The 23312-nt window shown below is 56.9% G+C and overlaps 1 protein-coding gene and 1 pseudogene across 2 annotated transcripts in view; one reads left to right on the forward strand and one right to left on the reverse strand.

The window, feature by feature from the left end:
- The first annotated feature begins 1978 nt into the window (after positions 1-1978).
- On the forward strand, positions 1979-2707 carry LOC108543362 (60S ribosomal protein L5 pseudogene; annotated as a pseudogene).
- Positions 2708-10825: 8118 nt separating this feature from the next.
- ADGRA1 (adhesion G protein-coupled receptor A1) overlaps positions 10826-23312 on the reverse strand; it is a 41412-nt gene continuing 28925 nt past the window's right edge. For both annotated transcript variants that reach the window (XM_017893868.1, XM_017893867.1), the window contains 2 exons: positions 13985-14083; positions 10826-13089 (listed from right to left, as the gene is read on the reverse strand). In XM_017893868.1, coding sequence (XP_017749357.1) covers positions 11907-13089; positions 13985-14083 — 1282 coding nt within the window. In that variant the 3' untranslated portion in view covers positions 10826-11906. The remainder of the gene's footprint in view (positions 13090-13984; positions 14084-23312) is intronic.

Below are 23312 nucleotides of genomic sequence, written 5' to 3' on the forward strand. Positions count from 1 at the left end.
TTGTTTTGAGCCTATGAGTGTCATTACGTGTGAGATGGGTCTCTTGAAGACAGTGTAGTATTGGGTCTTGGTTTTGTATCCAGCTTGCCACTCTGTGTCTTTTAAGTGGGTCATTTAGCCCATTTCTATTCAAGATTAGTGTTGATCTGTGTGGATTTGATCCTGTTTCCCTGTGCTGTTAGCTGCTTATTATGCTGGTGTGTTTGTGTGGTTGCTTTATAGTGCCACTAGTCTGTGTATTTAAGTGCATTTTTGTATTAGCTGGTCTTTTGTTTCTGTATTTAGTGCTCCTTTCAAGATCTTTTTTAGGCAGGCCTGGTGGTAATGAATTCCCTCAATATTTCCTTATCTGAAAAGGATCTTCTCTCTCCTTTACTTAGGAAGCTTAGTTTGGCTGAATATTGAGTTCTTGGGTGAAGATTTTTTTCTTTAGGAATGTTGAATATAGGCCCCCAATCTCCTCTTGCTTGTAGGGTTTCAGCTGAGAGGTCTGCTGTTAGGCTGATGGGGTTCCCTTTGTAGGTGACCTGCCCTTTCTCTCTAGCTGCCTTTAACATTCTTTCTTTCATTTTGACCTTGGAAAATCTGATGATTATGTCAGACATTTTGAGGATGATCTTTTTGTATAGAATTTTGCAGGGGTTCTCTGTATTTTCTGAATTTGACTGTTGGCCCCTCTAGCAAGGTTGGGGAAGTTTTCATGAACGAGATCCTGAAATATGTTTTCCAAGTTGTTTGGTTTCTCCCCTTCCCTTTCAGGGTTGCCAGTGATTCATAGATTTGGCCTCTTTACATAATTCCACACTTCTTGGAGGTTTTTTCATTATTTTTGTCTGTCTTATTTCAGATAACCAGTCTTCAAGTTCTGAGATTATTACCTCAGTTTGGTTTATTCTGCAGTTAATACTTGTGATTGCATTGTGAAATTTTTTTTTTTTTTTTGAGGCGGAGTCTCACTCTGTCACCCAGGCTGGAGTGCAATGGCCGGATCTCAGCTCACTGCAAGCTCTGCATCCCGGGTTTACGCCATTCTCCTGCCTCAGCCTCCCGAGTAACTGGGACTACAGCCGCCCGCCACATGGCCCGGCTAGTTTTTTTTGTATTTTTTTAGTAGAGACGGGGTTTCACCATGTTAGCTAGGATGGTCTTGATCTCCTGATCTTGTGATCCACCTGTCTCCGCCTCCCAAAATGCTGGGATTACAGGCTTGAGCCACCACGCCCGGCCATGAAATTCTTTTTTAAAGAATTTTTTGAGAAGGATTCTCACTCTGTCACCCAGGTTGGAGTGCAGTGTCATGATCTTGGCTCACTGCAATCTCATCCTCCTGGGTTCAAGCAATTCTCCTGCCTCAGCCTCCCGAGTAGCTGAGATTATAGTCACTTGCCACCATGCCTGGCTACGTTTTGTATTTTCAGTAAATATGGGGTTTCACCATGTTGGCCAGGCTGGTCTTGAACTCCTGACCTCAGGTGATCCACCCATCTTAGCCTCCCAAAGTGCTGTGATTACAGGTGTGAGCCACCACACTGGGCCTGAAATTCTTGTATTGTGTGACTTGGCTCTGCTGGGATTATAGGTGTGAGCCACCGAGCCCCGCCTGAAATTCTTGTATTGTGTTTACTCAGCTCTGTCAGATCCATGAGGTTGTTTTTCATGCTATAGCCCTTTCGTCCTTCAGCTCCTGTATCACTTTATAGTGATTCTTATTTTCCTTGAGTTGGGTTTTGCTATCCTCCTGAATCTCAATGGTGTTTGCTCCTAGCCGTATTCTGAATTCTATTTCTGTCACTCCAGGCAGTTTACCAGCCTGGTTAAGACCTCTTCTTGGAGAGCTGGTGTGGCTGTTTCGAGGACACACAGCACTCTGGCCACTTGACTTACTGGACTTCTTGCATTGGTTCTTACAAGCAGGTTTTTAAAAGTGAAAAATGGTACAAGAGACCAGTCTCTGTCCAGCCGCAGACACGGGTCTCTGTTTTGCAGGATGGGGTTTGTTAAAGTTGTTAAGAATAAGGCCCACTTTAAGAGATACCAAGTGAAATTTAGAAGACGATGAGAGGGTAAAACTGGTTACTATGCTCGGAAACACTTGGTGATTCAGGATAAAAATAAATACAACACACCCAAATACAGGATGATCGTTCATGTAACAAACAGAGAAATCATTTGTCAGATTGCTTATGCCCAGATAGAGGGGGATACAATAGTCTGTGCAGCATATGCACATGAACTGCCAAAACACGGTGTGAAGGTTGTCCCGATAAATTATGCCGCAGTGTATTGTCCTGGCTGCCGCTGGCCAGCAGGCTTCTCAATAGGTCTGGCCTGGACAAGATCTAAGAAGGTGAAGTGAGGTGACTGGTGATGAATACAATGTTGAAAGCATTGATGGTCAGCCAGGTGCCTTTACCTGCTATTTGGATGCAGGCCTTGCCAGAACTACCACTGGCAATAAAGTTTTTGGCACCCTGGATGGAGCTGTGGGTGGAGGCTGGTCTATCTCTCACAGTACCAAACAATTCCCTGGTTATGGTTCTGAAAACAAGGAATTTAATGCAGAAGTACATGGAAGTGCATCATGGGCCAGAATGTTGCAGATTACATGCACTACTTAATGCAAGAAGATGGAGATGCCTACAAGAAACAGTTCTCTCAATGCATAAAGAACAGCTTGTTGTTCCTCTTGCTCTATTTGTGGAAATGATTTCATAAGGGGCCTTACCAGGTGATGGGGGAGGTGGCAGTCAGGCTGTGAGGCAAAGAGTGACGTAAGGTGGGTGCGTGTCTGAGGGGCAAGGCCAGGTGAGACCTTCCTGGCCCTTAGACTGAGCCATTATAAACAACTGTTTATCTTTAAAATAAAGTTCCAGAATAAGCTCAAACTGAATCCAAACAAGACATGTCTAGTTCATCAGCCATGCCGTTCCCAAATGTGTGAACAGCAAAACTGATTTTATACTGTAGTTTTCTGTAAATAAAATTCAAAAAGCCCATCACCTTTCCTGGATGAATGGTCGTTTCTTGGAAAATAATGGAACGCTCCTTTTCATTCAGTTAAATAGGATACGTTTCTCAGAAAAAGATGAAAAGACCTGAGAAGCAGGTATGTACTTAATGCGCTCATGTTTTCTCTCTGGGGCCGTGCTCCTCAGCACCGGGACACTCTGGCTCCCGCCCCCAGGGCAGCAGCAGAAACCAGGGGCTGCTCGGTGTGTAGCTTTGCAGGTCCAGGTCCAGGCCTGCACGGGGTGTCTGTGGAGGCAGGACTTTCCGGGAGCGGGGTGCTCGGTCCAGGACAGAACAAGGCCACGGGGCTCCGGGATGCTGCGTAGGGCTGTGGGCCCTCGGGGTGATAGCGGCTGCTCAGTGAGGCTGAGGCCTGGGGGGCGTCGGGCCCCTGGATCCCAGCACTGGTGAGGGTGTCCCGGCGTCTAGGATGTCCTCCAGTCCCACATTTCCTCTGTGCCTCAATGGCTTCTCTGAAAACCAGCTCAGAGCAGGAGGCCTCCTCCTGGCTGAGGCCCAGATGCCATCCACAGAGCAGGGTCAGGGTCCCCGAGCCCACTGATGCCCTGACGTGTTTATGAGCAGCTGGAGGGGCCTTCATGGGACCCAATGCTCAAGGTCCCAGCTCCACCCCTGCCCAGTGTGGGGATTTGAGCCCTGTCCTCATCTGAACACCGGAGATGGGGCCGAAATACATGTGAGAGAGCCCGGGAGGCCCCAGCCCCGACCCAGCCCCAGTCACCAGACCCCCTGTACATTCCCTTAGAGCCTGGCTGGGACGCTCCCAGGGCTCAGCCCCTGCGGGTGGCTCCTGGGCCTGGGAAGGGGACGGTACAGGACCACGCATGTCCTTGTTACCCACTGACCAGAGGTGACGTCTCCCAACCAAACTCCCCCTGGGATCTGGGCCTCCCTGGGTGCTCTCGGCCCCAGGCCCTTCCCTGGCGGCCTTCCTTTCGTACTCACAGTGGAGGCTGCTTGCCTGAGCCCTGCCACACCTCCCACGGGGGCTGCTGTCCTTCCTGATGCTGTGGCCTGAGGGGGTGGGAGGCTGAGGTCCCTGGTGCTCTCCAGGCATTCCAACTGTGGACACTGTGATATGTCACCCCTCCTTCCAGGAGGGCCGCAGGCTGAGGCCGGGACACGCGGTTTCCCTGGAGGCGTTCCCAGCTGTGGCCTGGACTCTGCCGGCTCCCAGACGCCCCTCGAGGAGGCACAGATACCACTGATGTCAGAGGGCAGCGTCATGGATCTGGCCGCAGAAGTTTCTGTGTGGGGCCTGCCTGCCCTTCTCCCCGCATCCTGCCTGCCCTTCTCCCCTGTGACCCGGGGAGGCCCCAGCCTTGCAGGGGAGGGTCACTGCCCCGGCACGGTGCTAAGGTGGGAGGCATGCGAAAGGAGAGGGACGGTGGCTTAGGGACCTGGCATGTGAGAGGCGTGGAGCCCACCGCGGTTCCCAAGGCCCCTGGGTCAGCACCTCCAGAGCAGGCCTGAGGCCCTGCACATACAAGACAGTCACAAGGTTCTTATTTCTGCTTCCCATGGATAACCGTCCTACCCGTGAAATCCAGCTGAGCCTGAGGCTGCTCCTTAGCACATCCAGGAGGCTGACACCCTGCAGCTGGGCCCTCTCCTCCGGCCCTGCCTTCCCCTCTGATGTTACTCAGCCAGGCCCAGGCACCTGGCCCCTCCCCAACGTCACCCTGCTTCTTGCTGGGTGTGTGTGAAATCATTTTTAAGCTTTAATGATGTGTAAGTGACACACAGTAAGCTAGAGTGGTTAATGTGCAGCCCCACAGGCTGGGGCCCGTGGCTATACCGTGAGGCTGTTGCTAGCGCCACGCAGGGCCACGTCCACTGGTCTGCCATGCCCCTGCAGCTATCTTGGCCCTCTCTGGCCCCGGTTTGCCTGTGGGCCAGGGGTCCCATGAAGGAGTGTGAATGGGCCAGGGGGTCCCGTGAAGGAGTGTGGATGGGCCAGGGGGTCCTGTGAAGGAGTGTGAACGGGCAACGGGCTCACAGCCCTGGAGGGTCAGAGGTGTCAGGGATGTGCTGGAGTTGCATCTCACTCTGGAGACCAGGCTGGATGGAGAAGCGGGTGCAGGCCAGGGTGGCAGGGTAGGGGCAGTGCTGGGGCAGGGTAGGGGCAGTGCTGGGGCAGGGGCAGGGCAGGGGCAGGGGCAGGGGAGGGGCAGGGGAGGGCTGGGGCAGGGCAAGGGAGGGGCAGGGCAGGGGGCAGGGCAGGGGCAGAGGCAGGGCAGGGACGACCCACCCAGGGCTGCCGAGGTCGGTTGTCCGACTGCGAGTCCAGCCTCAGGGTCCAGTGGGCACTTAGTTGTGCATGTTCCCTTCCCAGGTGCCGGACCCGCTCCCAGGGTCACCCTTGAAGAAGGAGGAGAAATTCCCTGCAGCCCAGGCACCAACACCCCTTACCCCCAGAGTGCCCTGGGGGAAGCACTGCGGAGCTGACGCAGCTTGAGGAGGAGGCAGGTGGGCCCCACAGCAGGCCTGGAGCAGCTCGAGATGCAGGGGTGGCTGGGCATAGGGCTGTCCCAACCTGGGCGACCCTTCCTTGCATCCTCCGAAGGCACTGCCTGGAGCTGAGGCCTCGCTGGGGCCTTCCAGCTGCTTGCTGAGGTTGGCTGCTGCCTCTTCCTTCCTCCCCAGTTAACCAATAGCCCACACTGGTCCAAAGAGCAAGTCTGGGTGAGAATCCCACCACTGACTATCTTTCTGCCCCCTATAGGGACCCAGAGAGCAGCCCCCCATAGGGACGCAGAGACCACCCCCCATGGGGATGCAGAGACTTGCCCCCCTCTACAGGGACCCAGAGACCAAACGCCCCCGCCAGGGACCCAGAGACCAGCACCCCCCACCCCCACAGGGATGCAGAGACTTGCCCCCTTCCAACAAGGATCCAGAGGCCAGAACCCCCCAACAGGGACCGGGAGACCAGCCCCCCCATGGTACTAACCCAGGCTGTCTCACACCCAGGACCCAATGGCCCTGAATGAAGTCTGCTGTGTTTTAACAAAAGCATCATTGAATCATTTTTCCTTTAACGCTGCTCCCCTGCAGGCCATCGGCCCCACCCCACCGAGACACCAAAGCCACAGGTGCTACAGTGGAGACAGGAGTCTTTACCCCGGCAGCTCAGCCCATGCCAGCATCCTGCACTCTCTTGGTGGCACAGACCCCGGAACTCATTTTAAACAGTGTTTACCAGGAGACACAGACCACAGGTACACAGCCCACATGACACAGAACCTAGTACTCAATTCAGACGACTCAGACCACGAGAACTCAGCCTCCCAAACACACAGGACACGTGGGCGCAGCTTCAGCGCCAGCGCATGCAAACGCACCACCACCTCCGCCACCTGGGCACACGGAGGGTGAAAGTTCAGCCCACAGCAGTGGCACCAAGAAGGTAGCCCGGAAAATGTGTCCTCATCTCACAGCAGTACAGCTCACTACTGTCACCTCGAGTATTTCACCCAGCAACACAGCCTCACTGTGAATCCAATATGAGCATCAACCCTAACAGGGAGGCACTGCATGCCAGAGGTCCTCACTCCGTGAAGACGTGGACCATGATACTCTGAACCAGGACAGAGACAGGAGGACTAACCCAGGCTATCCCTCACCAGGGTACTCAGTCCATGGGACCTAGACCAAGGGTACTCTCTGAACCAGGACAGAGACAGGAGTTCTAACCCAGGAATAGGGTACTCAGTCCATTGGACCTAGACCAAGGGTACTCTCTGAACCAGGACAGAGACACAAGTACTAACCCAGACAATCCCTCACCAGGGTACTCAGTCCACTGGACCTAGACCAAGGGTACTCTCTGAACCAGGACAGAGACAGGAGGACTAACCCAGGCTATCCCTCACCAGGGGTATTCACCCCTCTAGGACCTGGACTTGGAGTAATCTCTGAACCAGGGCACAGACATGGGTACTCACCTGCTATGTCCCTGGCTGATGTCAGCCCTGTATCCCCTTGTGGCTTATTCAGTGACCCTGTCTGGAAGAGACAGGGGGAGGCTGGCAGGGAGGGACTTGAGCTCTGGGTGCCTCTGCTGCTGGTTCTGCCCTGCAGGCCTCCCTGAAGGGTTATGCTGGGTGTTGTTGGAGTTGTGAGTATGGAGTCTGCTGTGATTACAAGCGAAGTTGTTGATATTTATGTAGAAAAGAAGTAATTAGAGTGAGTTTAAGAGTGTCCTCTTAACACTGGTTTTCCCAGTACCCACGTCCTGGGACGGGAGTGGAAAGGAAAGGCAGGCCCTGGCAGCCCCGGTCATTTCCTGGGACACAGGACAGAGGTGTGAGGTCTGAGTCCCCGCCCACTTGGGCCTGAGCTGCGCTGCTTGTCCTCTGGAATTCAGCCGTCTGCAGATCTGTGGCCGGGGGGGATGCAGCCTGGGGTCCGGGGTCCCGGGTCCGTGCAGGACCCTCTGTGGGCAGCCATGTCTGTGCTCAGGCTCCGGCCCTGCAGCACCCAGGAGGCCTGGACGGCCAGCGTTGGATGGTGAGAGCTGCCCTGGTGGGCCCCAGCTCACCTAGCAGCCCTCCCTCTGGGCCCAGAGGAGCCGGCACGGCGGGCATGAGGGGCTTGTCTGGCCGCTGAGCCCCTGCAGCCTGACATGTCTCATTGGGAGACACTGGTCTTCTAACTGTGGCCCAAGGGACAGGCCTCTCACGTGTGCCAGGCCCTCCTATGCCCCTCCTGCTCCGCCTGCTCTGAACAACCACAGCACTCGGATGCCAGCTCAGACTTGGCCCCAGGGACCCTCCAAATTGGCTTCTCTGTCCCTGTCCCCAGTAGCCTCCCCGGATGCCCACCAGGCCCCGCCCCTACCCCACCACTGACCTGGCCTCACAGCACTTTGTCCTCACGAGGTGCCCACCCTGTTCTCTCCCCACCTCCTCTGTCCCCTGCCTCCCTGCGCACACGCTGCCCCCTGCAGACATAGGGCCAGCCTCCATCTGCCCAAGGTACCCCCACCCCGCCCACCTCAAAGGCCACAGAACAGTCTTTGGCCTTGAGTATGGCAGGCAGGATTTCCACCCCAAGGTGCCTGTGCGGTAAAGGCTCTGCGGAAGCTTCTGGGCTCGCGTACAAACCCTGGCAGCGCAGTGGAGGGGACGTGTGGCGAGGTGGGACACAGAGGAGCAGGGTCCACGTGGGCACGGGGGAGCAGGGTCCACGGTCCCCAGCGCAGTGGAGGGGACGTGTGGCGAGGTGGGACACAGAGGAGCAGGGTCCACGTGGGGCACGGGGGAGCAGGGTCCATGGTCCCCAGTGCAGTGGAGGGGACATGTGGCGACGTGGGACACAGAGGAGCAGGGTCCACGTGGGGCACGGGGGAGCAGGGTCCACGGTCCCCACGCAGTGAACACACCCACTGTTTCAGCTCAAGCCTATGCTGGTCCCAACAGCGTCCCCTGAGAAATGCAAGCACCAAGGGTCAGGGGGCAAGTGGCAGGACTGGTCAGGCACCATCTGGGCACTGGGTAGGTGCGGAAGTGCCCGTTGCAGCCGCTCTCTGCATGTGGGGTGCATTCACCACATCAGGGCAGGGCCCCGAGCTCCTTCCAGGGTCCCCACACAGGCTTCCTGCAGCTGCCGTCAGTCCGGGTCAGGCAGGTGGAGCCTGTGGGCCCCGACCCAGACTCTTCCCCACAGAACCTGTGGGGGCTCCTTAGCTGCCGAAGCCCCTGCAGGGGTAGCTCATTCAGAGACAGAGCTGCCCAGATCGGAGCCCTGTAGGGGCCTTCGCGGGAGATGCAGCAGACGCCACTGTGTGTGTGTCTCCCAGGACTGGAGGCCTCCTCAGCTAGGACTGCTCCAGAGAAGAACTGTCAGGGTCTGGAGGCACAGGCGGCCTCTGCTTCCTAGTCCTTCAAGCTGACTAAAGTCATCACGGTGTTGCTGTGTGGTAGGAGACACACCAGCACAGAGGCAGGGCGGAGGGGCCGCCTCACGCTGTTCCTCTGAAGAGCATGCACACACATGCACACTTACCCTCAAACACACGTGCATGTGTGCACACAACTCCCACAGAGGGACCTGCACACAACTCCCACAGAGGGACCTGCACACCACACAGGCACACACTCTCACACATCAACACCCACACAACCCACATGACACTCACAAACACACAGGCACACAAGCACACCCACAGAGGCCGGCGTGCACCCACGCTCCATCCCATCCAACACACAGGCACACGGGCACACACACCGCACAGGCCACCACGCACGCACCCTCCATCCCATCCAACACACAGGCACATGGGCACACACACCCACAAAGGTAGGTGTGCACCCACGCTCCATCCCATCCGACACGCAGGCACACGGGCACACACACCCGCACAGGCCACCACGCACGCACCCTCCATCCCATCCAACACACAGGCACATGGGCACACACACACCGCAAAGGCTGGTGTGCACCCACGCTCCATCCCATCCGACACGCAGGCACACGGGCACACTCAAGGAAGGAAGTGGCACAAAAGTCAGATGCGGAACGCAGGGTTGGCTCTGGCTCCATGGTCTGGTGGAAGCTGACTTTGAGCCAGGAGCCCTTTGGCGTGGTCAGGCTGTGGAGGTTTATGCTCCAAAACGTTACATGCAAGTGGATATGGCCCAACACCGGTCCCAAGTGGACTCACGAGGCTAAGTCAGGATAGAAATGCACAGAGGTTTGATGTTTCATGTTGACTTTCTCTGGTTGAACGGTGGCCCCTCTGCTCAGCCAGGAGCACTGAGGGCAGAAAGTTCATGAGGCGCTGGAGGGGCCAGGCAGAGCAGCCTCGCCCAGGATCCAGGACACAGAAGGGGGCCACACTCTCAGGTGTCCCTCTACCCCATCTAGGGCGAGAAAACACACGGGGATGCTATTAACCAGCCTCACAAAGAACCAACGATGCCAAGACTGTATTTTTGTGTGGACGGTTCTGCACCTGCAGTGTGTACACAGCACAGCGGGGGGATTCTGGTTCACACCAGCTACGGAAGCAGGTGAAAAGGTGAGGCGGAGGCAGAGCCGCCTGGCAGTCATCCGGTGGCCGGTCTGGTTGACCTGTAAGGACACAGGGGGTTTGCTGGGAGGAGCACACTGTGGGTTACAGCGTCACGGTCAAGTTTACCAACACCCCGGGAAGTGGGGCTCCTCATACTCACATACTGAGTGTCTCCAGAGAGCCCTTCCACCGAGCAGGCGCCGGGAACACTCCCCAACACCCCTCTTCACGGAGGTGCACGTTAGAGAGGCTCTGCGCCTGGTGAGACCTCCCGACTGGATAGCAGAGTGCACCCACGAGTCTGCTGACATTGACGTTTGCAGGGTGAAACACTCTCCAATGAAAACCCAGTGTGTGGGCGGCGGGAAAACACACTGCTACATGTGTGCACACGTGTGCATGGCAGGTGCATGTGTGTGTTAACTATGTGTGCACATGTGTATGTGTGTGACACGCACGTGTGTGCGTATGTGCAATATGTATGTTTGTGTGTGTGTATGTGACATGCACATTTGTGTGCGTGCATATGCGTGTAATATGCACGTGTTTGTGTGTGTCAGTGTGTGTATGTGATATGCACATGTGGTTGTGTGTGTGCATGTGTAGGTGTGTGATATGCACGTTTGTGTGTGTGCATGTGTGTGTGATATGCACGTTTGCGTGTGTGTGTATGTGTGTGATATGCACATGTGTTTGTGTGTGTGCATGTGTATGTGTGTGGTATGCACATGTTTGTGTGTATGTATACGTGTGTGATATGCACATGTTTGTGTGTGTGTGTGTGGGTGAACATGTGTCACAGACAAGGAGGAGGGAGGGAGGGAGGGAGGGAGGAGAAGCTGTGCACAGTTTCACGCCCATGGCCCTCTGGACTCCCTCCCACCAAGGGACGGGCCACTTGCTTTCACAGAAGGCTTGTTGTCATCAACATCTGTCCTTTGAGTCAGGGCTTGGTGCCCAGATGTTCATGGAGATGAGAAAAAGGGAAAGGAATTTTGTCCATGAGAATGTCCCTCTGCCAGCCCCACTTCTTTTTGGAATAAACCTTGTTGCCAAGTGCTTATACTGGAGTGGAATCCAGTCCCAACGGCGGCTGGTTTTGGAAGTCGAGTCTTCACTAAAGGATGTCTGGGCATCTTCCCAAGGCTTGGGCCCCTGAGAGCACTCCATTGGCCCTCTGAGGCCGACAGCCATCCCCAAAGTCCAGAGTGCGGCTGCAGCCCACAGCATCCGTGGTGCTCTCAGCCCTGCAGGGCTGGGGCTATGACAAGGACAGGGTTGACAAGGGACACTGAGTGGGCAGAGGTGTGCAGGGGTCCCGTGAAGCTGCAGGGGTGGCTCAGACACACGACAGCAGTGGGTCCCGAGGGTTCTGCCCAGAGTGAGAATGCTGGGGACAGACCTGCCACCACCACCCCTGGAGTAGAACGCAAGACACACACATTGAACACTGGGAAAGGTCAGGGCAGCCCCCTGCTGCGATCTCGGCCCCGCCTGGCCACACCAGGGGAAGCCAGGACTCCGTGGATGGCAGGGCATCTCGGGCAGGGCCACGCTGGGGTCTGGGTGGGTCCTTTGCTGGAATCCCCTGCTCTGCCTCTGGGGCGCCCCAGGCCTGGAGGCCACAGGACAGAAACCAGATGACCTTGTGCAGGGACCAGCACGTGGAATTGGGACAAAAGGAGTGGGCGTGGCCCAGAGCTTTTCCCCGCTGAGGTCTTTCACAAGGAAGGGGGCGGGGGTGTGAACTGCTTCTGAAAGGTGGGGTCACTTTGGTGCCCCCAGTGACCTCATGTGGCAGATGGGCCCCCCACTCTGCTCTGAAGTTCCTCCAGGAACACTGTGTCCCCTGCTCCGCCTACACAGTAGTTTCATTTTTCCAGGGTCCTGTTCGGATGTTGCCGGTCCCATCGGTGCCAAACGGCAGGCCTTCTAGCAAGTTACCCTTGGGCAGCCCATTCTGGCTGGGGCCACCAAAGGGCAGGGACTGTGTCCTCCGCAGCATCTCCAGGTGGCCGGGCCCAAGCGCTGCCTCCCTGCCCAGCCGTGTGGGGCAGCTGTAGAGGGCAGGGCTCCCATCGCTGCCCTCAGGCTGGCTGACCATGGGGAAGGGGTCACCCTGGGTGCAGCAGGCCAGCGTGTGTGCCCCTGCTGGGCCATCCAGAGAGCTGGGGGGGCTGTCTGTGCGCGAGCTTCGGGGGCTGCCGTCCAGGCTGGATGGGATGTGGTAGGCATACTCGGGCTCCTCTGCTGGGTGCCGGCTAAAGTAGGGCGGCTTAGTTCTGCCCTGAAGGCACCCGTGCAGGTGAGGGTCGTGCCCGAAGGCACCCTCCTCCTGTGCGTGCATGTGTGCCTCGTCCGCCATCAGTGGCTCACCCTGCATCTTGGCGCAGCACGGGGTGGCTGGGGACAGACAACTGGCGTGGCCCTGTGCGGCCTGCAGGTTGGTCATCTTGCAGGGTCCCGGTGGGTGCGTGAAGCCCCGTGGCTGGCCGAGGCCCGGCGAATGCAGGCAGGCGGCACGGCCCAGCGCGGCCCCGTTGGCATCGAGTGCGGGGTGGGCATCCCTGCGGTGTGGGCAGCATGCCCACCAGCACTGCCACACATCCTCGCGCTTGGCGCAGTGGTGGATGAGCACGAAGAGCCCCAGTGTCACGCAGAAGGCGCCGTACAGGCAGCTGAAGACCATGTCCAGGAAGTGGCCCTGGGACACGGCCAGCGCCCCAAAGGCCCACGTGGCCGTGAACAGGAACAGCGTGAAGGCGGCAGCGCGCAGCTGTGCCTGGAACGAGTGCTCGTTCTGCAGCACCGAGGCGCCAGGGGCATCGCGTGCGGGTGGGGTGCTGGGCCGGATCCCACGGCTGCCGTCGGGCGTGGCCAGCCGCCGCTGCTCCTCGGGCTGTGCGCGCATCTCGTACCTGCGCCCTGGGTGGCGCCGCAGCTGCACGTAGGTGCCCAGGAAGTACACGCAGGTGACCAGGGCAATGACGGCGGCTGGGCCGTAGAAGGCGCCCAGGCTAGGCTCCCAGGCCATCCAGCAGCTGTGGGGAGACGCACGTCAGCGTCAGCCGGGCCAGCACGGCCAGGACTCAGGACTCAGGACTTCTGCAGAGCAAAGGGCCCCGCACCCGCCCGGACCAGCAAGTGGCTTTGCACAACTGCGGCTTGGGGGCCTTGGGCGTTTCTAGAGTCGCTGAGAGTGTGGATGGGAACGGGGCCCTGTTGGCCCTACCAGCTTGGGAGGTCGGGGAGCCAGGAAGGTGTCCCAGGTGTGGGCGGAGGTGGAGCCGGGCGGGGGGCCAGGTGCAGGGTGGGCCTGGGTGGGCAGGAGCAGGGAGGACAGAGCTGGGTGGGTGGGGCCAGGAAGAGGCAGAGCTAGGTGGGCGGGGCTGAGCAGAGGGCAGCGCTGGATGGGTGGGGTCAGGCAGAGGGTGGAGCCGGGTGGGCGGGGCCGGCGCGAGGTGGGCGGGGCCAGGTGGAGGTGGAGCCGGGTGGGCGGGGCCAGGCGGAGGGCAGGCGGGCGGGCCATCCTGGGTCCGCAGAAGGAACTGAGGGCCTGAATCAGGGGTTCCAGGCTGGCTCTGGGCACCGATGGCGGGACGGCTGGTTTCGTTTTACTCTATGGGATTTCCCTTCTCAGCTGAGCTCCGTGCCGCTGCCAAATCGCTATTTGTCCCCAGACCCCTCCCACAGAAGGCTAACCAGGCCTGACTCGTCCAGAGGCAAAGATTAGGTTGGAGTCCCTGGGAGAGGAGGGGGCACTGCGCACTCCTCAGGGGCGCGAGCTGGGAGGGGCGCAGCTCTGGGCGAGCCCCAGGTCCAGGCCCAGGCCTTGCTGCTTCGTCCTGGTCTCCCCCACTGCAGGTGCTCCGGAGGGACCTCGGGCAGAGCCCACCCGCTGCTCCCAGCTCCCAGCTCTGGGCGCCCGGTACTCACTACGCCGCGTCTTCGTCCTCTGTCCCGTAATTCCTGATGTTCGTGGCAGCCGTGACCCCACAGATGATAAAGGGGACCCCTCCACTGATGAGGTAAAACCTGCCGGAGAGGAAGGCGCTAACCCTCTTGCAGACGCTGCCTGCATCCTCGGGGGACAGCGCTGTCCCTCCCCCACTCCGCAGGGCAAGGGAGAGCGGCGGGCGTGGGCGGAGCAGGAGGGGACCAAGACCCCGGACCGCCCACCAAGCAGCCTGTGCCGGCCTCGCCTGGCTTCCCGCGGGCCTCTGCGCCTGGAGAGGGCCCTGGCCAGGTCCCGGAACAGGTGGGCCCCAGGAGAGTTCTGTTAGCTGCGGACTTCTCTGCAGCTGCAGGGAGCCCCTGGCTGCAGGCGGGACCGCTCCCCGGAGCGGCGTGGGGTCACACAGGGAGCTGAGTGTCCCACTGAGTCTCCAGGTCATGGCCCCTCCCCACGGGTAGTGCGCGTGGCCAGTGACCAGTGGTGCCCCGTTTTAAACAGTTTTAAAGCCCCGCTTAGCCTCAGGGGAAGAAGTTCGGAGGGTGGTGGTCTCTGCTCTGTCAGACCCAGGAACCCTGCCTTGCAGGGCAGTCTCATCCTGACAGGCACGGCCCAAGCCCAGGGCAGGAGCTGACCTTCCCCTCCGCAGGGCCTGGCAATCGTGCTGAGGGCACCCAGGGGTCCATGCATGATGCTGTGTGTCCCGGACTGGGTGCATTTGCTCACCGCCTCCAGCCCCTGGCCTGAGCCATAAGACCCCCTGGCTGCCGGCCCTATGGAGCATGGGTGACCTAGGGGCCGGTTCAGAGACCATCCCCCATGGGTGCTGTCTCCCCGGCTGCTGGGAACACACAGGTTGGCCATGGACCCCTGCCCCACGCGTTCAGTGGGCTCCAAGGTGCAGGCGTGGGAGGGGTGGCCCTGGGTCTGGTAGTTCTCGGGGACCCCCTAGGAAACCTGTGCTTCCCAGACTCTATATCCCAAGAAGATATCCTTCAGAAATAAAGATGAAATAAAGACACTTTCTGATAAAAATAAAACTAAGAGCACTTGCCATGTATGGACCTGTATTTCAGGAAATGTTAGCTGAAATTATTCAGGGTGGAGGGGTAGCGGACCCTTCCGCAGGCACCGCACCTGTGGAAAACCCTAACCAGACCTGCACGGTGGGCCTTGGGCTGGGGGTCCATGCTGTGGACTTCATCAGAACAGCAGGGAGCCCCTGGGCTGCTTGGGGGAACTTGGACTGTCTGGAAGGAAGGAGGATACCAGAAACGCTGAGGGATAAATAGAAAAGCTTTGTCTCCCCCTTCTTAATTTCCTCCCTCTTTCAATGACTGTTTCAAGAAAGAACTTGAGCACCGCCTTGTGTAGGGTACGTGGGGATGGTGCTATGCCCAGCATCTGTAGGAGGAAAGGTGGGAGGCAGGAAATGGTCCTATACAGTTTCAAGTTTTCTATAAATGTGTTATATGAAGAGAACAATTTTACTCTACATAGGATGTGGAAAGGTTGTGGATTTTAATCCCTTAGAGCAACCATAGGAAACTTGGTAAAAACTAGGCTGGACGCGGTGGCTCATGCCTGTAATCCCAACACTTTGGGAGGCCAAGGTGGGCGGATCACGAGGTCAGGAGATTGAGACCATCCTGGCTAACATGGTGAAACCTCGTCTCTACTAAAAATGCAAAAAATTAGCTGGGCATGGTGGCGGGTGACTGTACTCCCAGCTACTTGGGAGGCTGAGGCAGGAGAATGGCGTGAACCCGGGGGGCAGAGGTTGCAGTGAGCCGAGATCGCACCACTGCACTCCAGCCTGGGCGACAGAGTGAGACTCTGTCTCAAACAAACAAACAAACAAACAAAAAAACTAATAGATATATTAAAACAAAATTTTTAAAAATGTTAAAATAATCCAAAAGAAGGAAGTAAAGGAGAAATGGAAGAATTCCAAAGGGCAAAACAATCACTTAAAGTGGTAAAAACAGAAAACAAAGAGTAAAATGTAGACTAAATCCAACCAAATCAAAATTCCAATTAATTTTAACAAGCTAAAAGCTCCAATCCAAAGGCAGAGATTATCAGGATAGATAGTAAGCTCCTGGAACATGGTGACTAGAATAGAAACACTGAATATAAGACACAAGTAGGCTGAAAGTAACTGGATGGGAAAAGCCATACAATGCCAACTGTGAGATTAGGAGAGCTACAGCGGTTACACCGATGCCAGGCAAAGTAGATGATAAGACAGTGAGATAGAGGGGCCCGTGGGATGCAGAAGTGTCCGGGATGGACCCACGACACACAGTTGTGGTGCAGGACGGACCCACGGTGCACAGTTGTGGTGCAGAACAGACCAGAGACAGTCCATTGATTTTCTGAGAAGGCATCCAACCACCCCACTGGATGGGAAGCAGGAGAAACCTGCCCGACGCTGTCACCCAGACAGTCTGGCGGTTTGTTCCTGCGGAGCGGGCAGGGGGCCCGGGAGAAATAAAGACCAATGTTTCTCTGAAGGTGAAGATGGGGGGAGTGAGCCACACATGACTTTGGCAAAGAGTTGGCTGTGAAGCCCACAGGTGGCAAAACAGGACACGGAGTGGGAAAGCAGACCCAACTTCTTATAGAGGCCACGGGGACCTGGCCGGGACAGTCTCATCCAGAGCTTGTTCTAGCAGGGCCTGGGCTCAGCTGTCCACACCCGGCTGACCTGTGATGTCAGCACGGGCACCTCTGCTCTGCTCCCACGGTCAATGGTGGCACAGAAAGCCCCCCGGGGTCCTGCTGCTGCCAGGCACAGGGATCCCCTAGACCCTGCTCTGGACACACAGAAGGCCATTGTCTCCGAGCCAGCCCTCCACCCTCTGCAGGAGACGGAGCTACAGGTTCTGGCCTTGAAGTCCCCTTTGGCGTCCTCAGCAGGCACAGCTGTGACAGGGACGGCTCAGTGCGCGCTTTGTGCAAGGAGGCCAGCCCGCCACACTCCTCTGTGGCCCGTGGCCCTAGTTACCCACAAGGAGCCCGCAAGAAGGCCTGCAGCAGTGGCCTCTGCGCGTCCAAGGCTGGATGATGGAGCAGCTGAGGTGTCCTGGAGGCCCTGCCTAGGTCTCACCAGACGATGCAGCACTGTGAGCTCCCCTGCCTTCCTGTGGCTGCAGGTCTTTTTCTGAGGACCCCAGTGTCCTGCAGCGAGCGTGGAGAAGCTGCTGGCAGCTGCTCAGAGGAGACGCCGCTGCAGCCTGTGGGAGGGTCTGTCTGTGTCTGGCCGGCCGTCTCCAAGCTGCCTGCCCGGCCCTGCCTGCCGGGACCACCGGCTCCGGGCTCCGTCCCGGCGCGCCGTGCAGGTCCGGCCGGCAGAGGGCGCTGGAGGCCGCCGCTTTCCTCGCGCCGCCGCTGGGCAGTGACTGCCGCGGACTTGCAGGCGCGGGGCTGGGGCGCGGCCGGGGGCTCTGCGGGGTCCAGCATCCACCAACCACCGCCCGGCGTGGGCCGCTCACAACAGCCTCAGCCCACCTGTGTCCGGGGAGCTGTTCCTGCCCATCTGGCAGCTGGGAGCACCCTCTCCTGTGGCTCCCAGCCCCAGTCAGGGTGGGGGTCCAGCTTGTTCTCCTCCTCTGGGCACTGACGCGTCTGTCACTCAAGCGTCGTATTCTGTTACCTAGAATCCCATCTCAACCCCAGCTGGACTCTGGGCGTCGAGGAATGTCCAGCCACCCCTCTGTGCCCAGGTGCCCAGCGTCGGGACAGTGGCTCGCCATGCCAGGCCACTCACTGGAACATCTCCGGGTTACGTGATTTCCGGGACTCAGGCCAACGGCTGAGTTAGATGAAGGTTTCTAGAAAGGGAGGGCGGATCTGAATCTCGATGAAATCCTAACGGCTTCCCCTTGGGAGCTGTGAACCCAACCCAGAGGTGTCCAGAGGAGCAAAGGCGGGAGCTGACTCACGGCAGAGCACATTGCTCAGAGGCCGGGGAGGGTGCCTGGCTGGGGAGGGTGCAGAGCTGGGGAGGGTGCAGAGCTGGAGAGGGTGCAGAGCTGGAGAGGGTGCAGAGCTGGGGAGGGTGCAGAGCTGGGGAGGGTGCAGAGCTGGGGAGGGTGCAGAGCTGGAGAGGGTGCAGAGCTGGGGAGGGTGCAGAGCTGGGGAGGGTGGCCTGGCCGGGGAGGGTGCAGAGCTGGAGAGGGTGCAGAACTGGGGAGGGTGGCCTGGCCAGGGAGGCTGCAGGGCCAGGGAGGCTGCAGAGCCCGGTACCAGCCCTGAGTGCACCGCCATGTGACCCAGGGCCAAGCGAGGGAGGAGTGACCATCAGTGCCCGGGCAGGTAGATGAGTGTCACACAGGAGAACAGGAGCTCCGACCTATGTCGGCTGAATAACGCCCGCAGACATCCATGTTCTCTTCCCTGAAACTAGTGAAGGTTTCACCTCACACGTCAAGAGGGACTTTGCAGATGCGGTTAAGTGAGCGATGGTGAAGGGCGGAGACTGTCCTGGGTTGTTTGGCTGGACTGACATCACCACTGGGGTCCTCTTAAGAGGGAGGGCAGAGATCCCAGTGGAGAGAAGATGCAGGGCTGCTGGCTTTCAGGGTGGAGAAGGCCCCAAGCCCAGGAGTGATGGCGGCCGAGGCAGCCCCAGAAGGTGCCGGGGGGATGGAGGCAGCCCTGCCCACACCTGGATGTCGGTCCGGCGGGGCCCATTTTGGACTTATGGCTCTCGACTGTCGGATGATCCCCCTGAGTTGCTTTATCCACTGCGCTTGCGGTGCGGCCCCAGCTGTGCGGCGAATCCCAGCTACTCGCAGCTCAGGACGGACATGCTGCTCACACTGGGTGACTGGGGAGCCTCGGGGAGGGGCCTAGGGGAGGAGCCATGGTGCGGATGTGGCGTGAGGATGGGTGCCTTAAACCATCCATAGAAGCATGTGCCCCGCCTGGGTGCTACCGGCTCTGTGATCCCTCCTGGCACACTCGCCCGCTGCTGATTGGAGCCGATGGTCGGAATCAGCGCACGCTGGGACACGGGGAAACGGGGCAAGGATTCAGACCACGGGTGTGGTCCCGCCACGGCTTGGTTCCCGTCACGGCTGACGCTTCACACCTCTCCCCAGGTACAGTGGCACCATCAAAGCCCGAGCGAAAAGGTCCCAGACCCAGGTGCCTCCCAGGACAGCCCCTCTGAGACCAACACTGCATCTCTGGGCTCAGGCGGGCGGCACTGCCTCTGCCTCCATGCTGCACCTCTCCTTACACCACATGCATGCTCACATGTGCACACATATTCGCTTGCATGACACTTCCACGCATACATACCCCCCCACTGGAACACACATACCACATGCACACTGGCACACATGCACACTCACACGCACACTGGCACACATCACACACACAAGCACACATACTCACAAATGCACACTCACATGCACACTGGCACACACCCACACATCACATGCACAGGCACACACATTCACACACACAATGGCACACACACGCACAGGCACACACGCACAATGGCATACACCACATACACAGGCACACGCACAGGCACACACCACATGCACAGGCACACACATGCACACACACTCATGCACACTGGCACACACCACATGCACAGGCACACACATACACACATCAGCACAATGGCACACATGCACACTCACACACACACTCATGCATAGGCGCACACACGTGCACACTGGCACACACCATATGCACAGGCACACACGTACACACATGCACACTGGCACACACCACACGCACATGCACACACATTCACACATGCACACTCACACACACTGGCACACACCATACACACACACACACTGGCACACTCCACATGCACAGGCCCTCCACACGCACAGGCACTCACACATGCACAGGCCCTCCACACGCACAGCACTCACACACGCACAGACCTTCCACACGCACAGGCCCTCCACACGCACAGGCACTCACACACGCACAGGTGCACCTGGGCTTTGCAGTTCCTGCGTTTTTCACAGGTGAAGGCTGTGGGAATCCAGCGTTGAGCAAGTCCATCAGCGCCATTTTTCCAACAGCATGTGTTCATTTGATGTCTCTGTGTCATATTTTAGTAATTCTCTAAATATTTCACGTTTTACCACTATTACTATGTCTGTCATGGTGAGCTGTGATCAGTCATCTTTGAGGTTTCCGTGGTAGCTGTCTTGGGGCACCACAAACCACGCCTGTATAAGACGGTGAACTTAGTGGGTAAATGTCCTGTGTGATCTGGTTGCTCCATGGGTTGGCTGTTCCCCATCTCCTTCCTATTCCCTGAGTCACAAAAATATTGAAATTAGGCCAATTAATAACCCCACAATGGCCTCTAAGTGTTCAAATGAAAGGAACAGTTGGACATCTCTTGCTTTATTTATAAAGCTAGAAATCATTACGCTTAGTGAAGAAGGCATGTCGAAACAGAGATAGGCCAAAAGCTTGGCCTCTTGTGACAAACAGCCACGTAGTGAATGCAAAGGAAAATTATTGAAGAAAATTGCCTCCAGCAAACACATGAATGATAAGAAAGTGAAACACCCTCATGGCTGCTGTGGAGCAAGTTTTAATGATCTGGATGGAAGATCAAACCAGACACAACATTCCCTCAAGCCAAAGCCTGATCTAGAGCAAGACCCTAACTCTCTTTAACCCTATGATGGCCGAGAGAGGTGCAGCAGGAAAAATGCTCCAAGTTAGCAGAGGTTGGTTCATGAAGTTTAAGGACAGAAACCATCTTCATAACATAAAAGTGCAGGGTGAAACAGTAAGTGTTGATGGAGAAGCTGTAGCAAGTTCTCCAGAAGATCTGGCCAGGATGGGGATGAGGGAGGTTGCACTAAACAAGAGTGATTTTTCTTTTTTTGAGGCGGAGTCTTGCTCTGTCACCCAGGCTGGAGTGCAGTGGTGTGATCTCGGCTCACTGCAAGCTCCACCTCCCAGGTTCAAGTGATTCTCTTGCCTCAGCCTCTCCGGTAGCTGGGATTACAGGTGCCCGCCACCACGCCCGGCTAATTTTTTGTTTTTTGTTTTTTGTTTTTTTTGTCCAGACTGGGCTTTGCTGTCTTGGCCAGGCTCGTCTTGAACTCCTGACCTCAGGTGATCTGCCTGCCTCGGCCTCCCAAAGTGCTGGGATTATAGGCATGAGCCACAGCGCTTAGCCTAAACAAGAGATCTGCAATGCAGATGAAACAGCCTTCTACTGGAAGAAGATGCCTTCTAGGACTTTCACAGCTAGAGAGGAGACCGTGCCTGGCTTCCAAGCTTCCAAGCACAGGCGGACTCTCTTGCTAGGGGCTAACGCGGCCGGGGACTTTGAGTTGAAGCCGATCCTCATTCACCATTCTGAAAATCCCAGGGCCTTTAAGAATGATGCTCAATCTACTCTGCCTGTGCTCTGTAAGAGGACAACAAAGCCTGGTGTCAGCACATCTGTTGACAGCATGGTTTGCTGAATATTTAAAGCCCACTGTTGAGACCTATTGCTCAAAAAGATTCTTTTCAAAATATTGCTGCTAGTTGACACTGCTCCTGGCTACCCAAGAATTAGAAGAGCAGCTGAAGATGGCACTGCATTGCTACAGTCTCACGGTAAAACGTAACCAAAGAGGAGCCGCGTCTTATGAATGAGCAAAGAAAGAGGTTTCTTGGGATCAGTCTGCTCCTGGTGAAGATGCCGTGGGCACTGCCGAAACGACAGCAAAGGATTGAGAATATTTCACGCACTGAGTCGACAGAGCCGTGGCAGAGTTTGAGAGGATGACTCCAGTCTTGAAAGGAGTTCTACTGTGGGTAAAACGCATCCAACAGCACTGCGTGTCTTATTTTAAGGAATTGCCACAGCCACTCCAGCCTTCAGTCACTGCCACCCTGGTCAGCCCCAGCGGTCCACATCGAGGTGGGACTCTCTGCCCGCAGGAAGATTATGACTTGCTGAAGTCATGAGCATTTATTTTTAGCAATAAAGAACCAGCAGCTGTATGGTCTGTGAAGGCCTCAGGTCATGGTCATGGCCTCCTCTGCCATACCCGCCTCAGTTTATGCTGTAGCTGAAGTTTCACCGGTGCTGTGACTTGAGCTGTGCTCCATGTGCGGTGTTTCGTGGGTGTGCATGCAAGTGTGATGTGAGTGTGTGAGTGCATGAGTATGTGTGCACATGTGCAATGCAAGAGTGTATGTGGTGAGTGTGAGTGCATGTAAGTGCCTGAATGTGCACGTGTGCAGTGCAAGAGTGTATGTGTGTGATGTGAGTGTGTGCAAGTGCCTGAGTGTGCACATGTGCAGTGCAAGTGTGTGTATGTGTGTGGTGAGTGTGAGTGCATGTAAGTGCCAGAGTGTGCATGTGTGCAGTGCAAGTGTATGTGTGTGGTGAATGTGAGCACGTATAAGTGCCTCAGTATGCACGTGTTCAGTGTGTGTGTGTGTGGTGTGTGAGTGCGTGTGTCTGAGTGTGCATGTGTGCAGTGCAAGTGTGTGTGTGGTGAATGTGAGTGTGTGTAAGTGCCTGAGTATGCACGTGTTCAGTGTGTGTGTATGTGTGTGGTGTGAGTGTGAGTGCATGTAAGTGCCTGAGTGTGCACGTGTGCAGTGCAAGTGTGTGTGTGTGGTGTGTGAGTGCATGTGATGTAACTGCCTGAGTGTATGTGTACATGTATGCAATGCATGTGTGTGGCGTGTGAGTGCATGTGTGTGTGATGTGTGTGCACACTGAAGAGATGGTACAGGTTCAGTTCCAAACACTGCAATAAAGTGAATCACACACATTTTTTGGTTTCCCAGTGCACATGATATGGTTTGGCTCTGTGTCCTCACACACATCTCATCTCAGACTGTGATCCCGTAATCCCCATGTGTTGAGGGCAGGTCCTGGTGGGAGGTGGTTGGATCAGGAGGCGGCTTCCCTCACGTTGTTCTCATGATATTGAGTTCTCACGAGACTGAAGGTTTTATAGGAGTCTCTTCTCCCTTCGCTCTTCCCTTCTCTCTCCTGTCTCCTTGTGAAGAAGGTGCTGCTGCCGGGTGCAGTGGCTCAAGCCTGTAATCCCAGCACTTTGGGAGGCCGAGACGGGCGGATCACGAGGTCAGGAGATCGAGACCATCCTGGTTAACACGGTGAAACCCCGTCTCTACTAAAAACTACAAAAAACTAGCCGGGCGATGTGGCGGCGCCTGTAGTCCCAGCTACCCGGGAGGCTGAGACGGGAGAATGGCGTGAACCCGGGAGGCAGAGCTTGCAGTGAGCTGAGATCCGGCCACAGCACTCCAGCCTGGGTGACAGAGCGAGACTCCGTCTCA

Source organism: Rhinopithecus bieti, unplaced genomic scaffold (assembly GCF_001698545.2).
Source record: "Rhinopithecus bieti isolate Rb0 unplaced genomic scaffold, ASM169854v2 scaffold_24263, whole genome shotgun sequence".
Classification (NCBI taxonomy): domain Eukaryota; kingdom Metazoa; phylum Chordata; class Mammalia; order Primates; family Cercopithecidae; genus Rhinopithecus; species Rhinopithecus bieti.